The sequence below is a fragment of the Littorina saxatilis genome, linkage group LG16, assembly GCF_037325665.1.
Source record: "Littorina saxatilis isolate snail1 linkage group LG16, US_GU_Lsax_2.0, whole genome shotgun sequence".
In the NCBI taxonomy this organism is placed as follows: domain Eukaryota; kingdom Metazoa; phylum Mollusca; class Gastropoda; order Littorinimorpha; family Littorinidae; genus Littorina; species Littorina saxatilis.
In genome coordinates this window covers 10,830,620-10,838,202 of record NC_090260.1, presented here as the reverse complement: position 1 = coordinate 10,838,202, position 7,583 = coordinate 10,830,620, and the positions used below count along the sequence as shown (strand labels likewise).

General features: G+C 45.3%; 1 protein-coding gene across 1 annotated transcript in view; it reads right to left on the bottom strand.

Moving 5' to 3' along the window:
* The window catches only part of LOC138950367 (uncharacterized), a 54,746-nt gene that overhangs the window by 26,416 nt on the left and 20,747 nt on the right, over positions 1 to 7,583 (bottom strand). The window contains exons 4-9 of the mRNA XM_070322106.1: positions 5,881 to 6,102; positions 5,168 to 5,219; positions 3,803 to 3,919; positions 3,002 to 3,109; positions 1,457 to 1,573; positions 1 to 46 (exon numbers count right to left, since the gene is read on the bottom strand). The exon at positions 1 to 46 is cut by the window's left edge and continues 107 nt beyond it. Coding sequence (XP_070178207.1) covers positions 1 to 46; positions 1,457 to 1,573; positions 3,002 to 3,109; positions 3,803 to 3,919; positions 5,168 to 5,219; positions 5,881 to 6,102 — 662 coding nt within the window. The remainder of the gene's footprint in view (positions 47 to 1,456; positions 1,574 to 3,001; positions 3,110 to 3,802; positions 3,920 to 5,167; positions 5,220 to 5,880; positions 6,103 to 7,583) is intronic.

Below are 7,583 nucleotides of genomic sequence, written 5' to 3'. Positions count from 1 at the left end.
CCTTTCGGACCGCGCATTCCGGGCATTCCCGCAAGCCCGTCAGACCCTGCGAATTTCATAGGATAATAAGGGTTCGATTTCATAATTATAGTCATGTGAGGTTACCCTCATGGAAATTCGGGATGCTTTTTTCCCATAGGAAAGCGAGCTGCCATACAGTATGGCAGGGGACTGGGTGGCCGAGTGGTAACGCACTTGCGCTCGGAAGCGAGAGGTTGCGAGTCGACCCTGGGTCAGGGCGTTAGCAATTTTCTCCCCCCCCCCTTTCCTAACCTAGGTGGTGGGTTCAAGTGCTAGTCTTTCGGATGAGACGAAAAACCGAGGTCCCTTCGTGTACACTACATTGGGGTGTGCACGTTAAAGATCCCACGATTGACAAAAGGGTCTTTCCTGGCAACATTGTATAGGCGTAGATAAAAATAAAATGTCCACCAAAATACCCGTGTGACTTGGAATAATAGGCCGTGAAAAGTAGGATATGCGCCGAAATGGCTGCGATCTGCTGGTCGATGTGAATGCGTGATGTATTGTGTAAAAAATTCCATCTCACACGGCATAAATAGATCCCTGCGCCTTGAGTCCGAGTCTGGAGATACGCGCGCGATATAAGACTTCATATAACAGATAACAGATACGGCGCTACCAATGTTTTTGTTTTTTCTGCATGCGTGTATTCCTGTTTCCAAGCCCTGAGACTTTTGCTCTAAACTTGGGTTCTTTATCGTGCGCATGCGTACACACGGGGATGTTTAATTATTGACACACACACACACAAAACACGTTACGTTCACAGATATATCGACCCAGCGGTCTTTTGGGTGCACAGATAAACACTAATTAGACGAAAGTTATCTGACTAAAATATTAATGTCCAGCCGCTTGCAGGGAAAACACATTTCCCTTGCTATGAGGGCCCCAAAGGGGGGGGGGGGGGGGGGTATCATCACGATCACGGGAAGGGACATTTTAGCTTTCACGATCACAGTTACCTTGATTTTTGTTTTCACGATCACGAACACCTTGACGAATAGGGGATCACAGAGTGATACAGCTGTGAAAAATGTACGTTGAAAATAAAATGCTTTGCAATAATGCCCAGTCAGCATCACGAAAACAAATGACGATCACGACCACGAGACTTGATTTTTTTGTCATCACGGATCACGGGCAAAGTCCCATCACGATCACAGAAATGGAAATTTCGGCAATCACGGTCACAGAAAGGTCAAAAAACGCCAATCACGATCACGATTTTAAACCCTTTGGGGCCCTTTGCTATATTTGTGAACGTTTTTTTTTTGTGTGGTGGTGTTGCCAATAATGAAACGTTTCAACAACACACCTTTTTTATATTTAGTCAAGTTTTTTAAATGTTTTTATTGTGAACGTTGGCAGTCTATTTGCTTTGGGATTTTTATAAAACCATCAGTTTGAGAGACATAAGCGTGCAACCCACCTTTGGGCCCCGGGGGACCAGAATAACCGTTGGTGCCTTTCTCCCCCCGGTCCCCCTTGTCGCCAGGTGTGCCTGCCTGTCCGGAGGCTCCCTGGGGCCCAGCCTCACCTTTGCCACCTGGAACACAAAAAAAGATGAATATATGAATAGGTGAATGAACGAATGAATAAACTAATGAATGAAGGAATGATTGACTAAATGAATAAATAGAGATATTAATAAAGAAATAAAGAAATAAATCAATAAATAAAGAGATACGTAAATACATAAATAACTTTATAAATGAAATATCCTTTAATAAATCAGTCAATCAATCAATCAATCAGTCAATCAATCAGTCAATCAATCAATCAATCAATCACCTAACAAATAAATGAAGGAACCACATAATTAACCAATGAAATAAGACAAACAAATAAAGAAATAAAAGACAGAAAACACAAACATCAAAATAAAATAACAAAAACATTTAAACAAATTAATCAAACAAACACACACACATGGAAAAAAAAAATTAAAACAAAAAAAAAAGAGTTTGGAAAAAAAAAAAAAAAAAAGTCTTGTTTTTTTTTTGCAAAATAACGTAAAAATATGGTTTTTTGGAAAAAAAAAAAAAAAAAAAAATAATCCCGACCTACCGACCCAATTTTTTTGGCCTATGTTACCGTAAACAGACCTATTTTTTTTTTGCCTTATAAACCTACATGTGTCCCTGGAAAGAATCAAAGAATGTTGTATGATCTACAGTCGCTGACAGAATGATGAACTAACCAGTGACACCACGCAGACCGGGCATGCCAGCAGTACCCAGGGAGCCCTTAGGACCGGACAGAATGATGAACTAACATGTGACACCACGCAGAACGGACATGCCAGCAGTACCCAGGGAGCCCTTTGAACCGGACAGAATGATGAACTAACCTGTGACACCACGCAGACCGGACATGCCAGCAGTACCTGGGGAGCCCTTTGGACCGGACAGAATGATGAACTAGCCAGTGACACCACGCAGACCGGGCATGCCAGCAGTACCCAGGGAGCCCTTTGGACCGGACAGAATGATGAACTAACCTGTGACACCACGCAGACCGAGCATGCCAGCAGTACCTGGGGAGCCCTTTGGACCGGGTGGACAGAATGATGAACTAACCTGTGACACCACGCAGACCGGGCATGCCAGCAGTACCCAGGGAGCCCTTTGGACCGGGTGGACAGAATGATGAACTAACCTGTGACACCACGCAGACCGGGCATGCCAGCAGTACCCAGGGAGCCCTTAGGACCGGGTGGACAGAATGATGAACTAACCAGTGACACCACGCAGACCGGGCATGCCAGCAGTACCCAGGGAGCCCTTAGGACCGGGTGGACAGAATGATGAACTAACCTGTGACACCACGCAGACCGGGCATGCCAGCAGTACCCAGGGAGCCCTTAGGACCGGGTGGACAGAATGATGAACTAACCAGTGACACCACGCAGACCGGGCATGCCAGCAGTACCCAGGGAGCCCTTAGGACCGGGTGGACAGAATGATGAACTAACCTGTGACACCACGCAGACCGGGCATGCCAGCAGTGCCCAGGGAGCCCTTAGGACCGGGTGGACCACTGTACCCGGCATCTCCCTTGTCCCCTCTCGCCCCCATGTCACCTGCATAGCACGAAGAAATTGTATTAATTATATTTTATTCTTAGTTATTGCTTTAATATGGTGTGCATGTGTATGTCTGCCTGCTTGCTTGTCCGTTTGTCAGCCTATCTGTCCGTCTGTGTATGTCTTTCTCTTCTTTACTCCCTTAGTTTTTGTTCTGTTTTGTCTTTTTTCTTTTCCCTCATTTTTCTCTCTGTGTATTCGTTTCTCTGTGGCTCAACTTGTGCATATGTATGGCTGTTTGGCTTTCTGCTATCTGTCTCTGTCTCTGTCTCTGTCTCTGTCTCTCTATCTGTCTCTGTCTCTGTCTCTGTCTCTCTATCTGTCTCTCTGACTGTCTGTGTCTCTGTGTCTTTCTCTCTTTCTGTCTCTTTCTGTCTGTCTGTCTGTCTGTCTGTCTGTCTGTCTGTCTGTCTGTGTCTGTCTCTCTCTCTCTCTCTCTCTCTCTCTCTCTCTCTCTCTCTCTCTCTCTCTCTCTCTCTCTATGCGTCCCAAGGGCAGATTGTAAGAAAAGGGGTAGCCATAAATCTTAATCCTTGTTAAATAAAGTTTAATTCAATTCTCTCTCACACACGCGCGCACACACACACACACACACACACACACACACACACACACACACACACATACACACACACACACACACACACACACACACACACACACACACACACACACACACACACACCGTACCTTTGGGACCAGCCATGCCATCAACACCTCTATCGCCCTTGGGACCGACACTTCCCAGCTCTCCCTTTGGTCCAAGTGGGCCCAGTTGACCTGGTACGCCCGCTTCTCCCTTCGCGCCTGAGGAATGATCAAATAACCTTCTCATCAAATGAATGGCGATTAACGAATCAATTAAGCACTCGCTTTCAAAATATGAACACACTTTTAACAACTTGCCAGTGCAGTCCCCGTGTTAAGAGTCCCTATCCCAGATGTAAGACAATGCCCTCACCCCCTTCCCTACTCCCTCATATCCTTCCCACCTCCCACCCCCCCCATCTCCCCCAACCCGTTCTCCCTCCTCCATTTCCCCTTCCCCCTATTAATAATAATAATAATAATAATTCTCTTTATTTATATAGCGCCTTATCCGAAGTTCAAAGCGCTTTTATGCCGTGTGAGATGGAATTTTTTACACAATATATCACGCATTCACATCGACCAGCAAACCTCAAGCCTGTTAGGCGAATGTTCACCTTTCGCGGCCTTTATTCCAAGTCACACGGGTATTTGATGGACATTTTTATCTATGCCTATACAATTTTGCCAGGAAAGACCCTTTTGTCAATCGTGGGATCTTTAACGTGCACACCCCAATATAGTGTACACGAAGGGACCTCGGTTTTTCGTCTCATCCGAAAGACTAGCACTTGAACCCACCATCTAGGTTAGGAAAGGGGGGAGAAAATAGCGGCCCGACCCAGGGTCGAACACGCAACCTCTCGATTCCGAGCGCAAGTGCGTTACCACTCGGCCACCCAGTCGTTACCACTCGGCCACCCAGTCGTTACCACTCGGCCACCCAGTCGTTACCACTCGGCCACCCAGTCCTGATGACACTGCTTTCTCGGTATGTCGGCTAAAAACATCCGTAATTGTATCCCCATTGTCTGTTGGACTCCTGTTTGATGCTGGACTGTCTAGGACTTCTAATCATACCATATTCATATTTACCTGAATCTAAATGATAAGACTGCAGACCTGATTTTCTCAGATTACTTGTGTGGTGTGGGGTAAGGATGGGGGGGAGGGGGGGGTGAAACGGAGGTAGGGGCCGGCGTGAGGACTATTATATTTATGAGGGTGATGATCGACACATAACACAGTTTGTGCCAATCTGCTGAAACACACAAACACGCACGTGCAGAGAAGCGCTCAGTATTCACATGCTCGCGCGCCCGCACACACACACACACACACACACACACACACACACACACACAGTGACACACACACACACACACACACACACACACACACACACACACACACACACACACACACACACACACAGACGAACAACAAAGCTCATTTCAGGTACCTTACCAGGTAAGCATATTTTGCTGGCATTTCCACAGTAGCGTTCAAAGATGCCAACCTAGAGAGACAAGGCGGAAAGTTTTGTACATGTTATCCAGTGATTTGAAAATATATGATGACATCACTATTGTGATGGTTCTGCGAGATAAAGGGTTATGTTTTGTTTACGACACTTTCATCATTAGTAGCATGCAATTCACATATTGTCAATAATGTGTAATGTGGCAAAGAACAATAACATTGGGGAAAAAAGTCCGCTGTCGGTTGCTTTTTGTTAGATTACTTTTTATTATTTTTTTTTTTAAGAAAACAAACTATAATATAATTGAGAGGCTGGGAACGGAAGCTAGAACGGATGTGTGGAATGTGGGTATGACAACTCAGTGTGTGAGAGCGCTACCGTTGAGCTACCGTTGTTTTAAGTTCCTTGAACGATCCAAGCATTCCGTTACTGATGATATGGGTTAAGATTCCATTACCGTTCATTCTGATCGAGAGGGGAACGGCTAACATTTTGAACATGCAGCCCAAACTCAACCGTCCCCACCGACCCTACTGTTCAAAGCAGTTCCGTTAACGATCATTTACGTTCCATTGCGGTTCCCTCCCGATCCCTCCCGTGCCCGCACCGTTCCTTGGTCGGTACAGGAACGGGACCTACAACGGTTGTTTGGAATGGGGGTATTAACTAGAGTGTTGTAAAACCTTTGTCGACAGACCTCAGCGTTAGCAATTTCTCCAAAGATGCCCCCCAGTTCGTTGCCAGCAGCCTGCCGTTTTTGTCTGTCGTCTGCCACTTTCGTGAGTGCCTCTGCCCATGTATCAATGCGCACGCGCAGAGCCTCGCGTTTTGATTGGTCGTCAGCTTGTAGAGTGACGTCAATGAGCTGCTTCAACACTTCCGCCACTTCCTGTCGACACGCACGCTTGGCTGCTGTTGCCTGACAGAAAAGTAATTGTATTTAACAGATTTATTGAAACAAGTAAAGTTCGCATCGATGTTTTAATTTATCATCGACTTTTGACCGACTTCTGAACGATGTTTGTCTGCATTCACATAATTTATGTAACTCCTATATACACTTGTTTTATTACACCATTGGGCGTTTACGTTTGTGGTCGTTTTCTTCTCCCACTTTAATATTGTTCAACTCTATCTCGTGTTCGGAGGGATGTGAGTCGTTATACTAATCGCTGAAAGGTCGCCATCAATTGAATAAATACAATGATATGTCATTGGCTTTTTTTGCGTCGGGGAAAGGACTGAGGTGTAGCGGAAAGGAGCCAAAAGGAAGAACGCGCACGCACTTAGTCTACAGCCGCTTCTCTCGGTCTGTCTGTCTGTCTGTCTGTCTGTCTGTCTGTCTGTCCGTCGGTCTGTCTGTCTGTGTGTCTGTCTCTCTGTCTGTCTGTCTTTCAGTCTGTTTTTCTCTCTGTCGTCTTTTTCTCTGTCTCTCCCTTTCTCAGTCTTACAGTGTTCCTGTTTGCCTGTCTGTCTGTCTGTCTGTCTGTCTGTCTCTCTTTATGTCTTAGTTTAGCAGGGACAGATTGTAAGACTGGGCGTCAGCCTAAAATCTCCATCCTTGAGTAATAAAGTTCGTTCGTTCGTTCGTTCTCTCTCTCTTTCTCTCTCTCTCGAAATGTCTTGTTCGATTTTTATTTTGTTGAACATTGTGTACTAGTGTTAACGGATGTGTAGCTGATCTTAGCAACTTATTTCTCAAAATGAAAGGTTGAACTAATTCAATGTAATTTTGTAATTTTTGAGTTCTGCTTATATAATTCCTAAATTGCACATTGTGTTGCAATCCATACCATGTAGTTCTGTATCTTGTATGATTGAATTTTTATGTTTTATGTCCGTCTGTCTTTATGTGTTGTATAAAGGACAGGTTGGAGGAATAGGCTTTGCCTAAAACCTTTATCCTTTTGTAATCAAGTTCTGAGTCTGAGTCTGAGTCTCCCTCTCTCTTTCACTCTCTCTCTCTCTCTCTCTCTCTCTCTCTCTCTCTCTCTCTCTCTCTCTCTCTCTCTCTCTCTCTCTCTCTCTCTCTCTTTCTTCCTCTCTCTCTCTGTTTCTCTTCCTCTCTCTCTCTCTCTTCCTCTCTCTCTGTCTCTGTCTCTCTCTCTCTAGCTCTCTCTCTCTCTCTCTCTATCTATCTCTCTTGTTCCCCCTCTATCTCACACACAGACACACAGACACACACACAGAGACACACACACACACACACACACACGCACACACACACACACACAAACACACATAAACACACACACACACACACACACACACACACACACACACACACACACCCATACACACTCACTCTCTCTGTCTCTGTCTCTGTGTCTCTTTTGTCTCTCTCTCTCTCTCTCTCTCTCTCTCTCTCTCTCTCTCTCTCTCTCTCTCTCTCTCCCTATC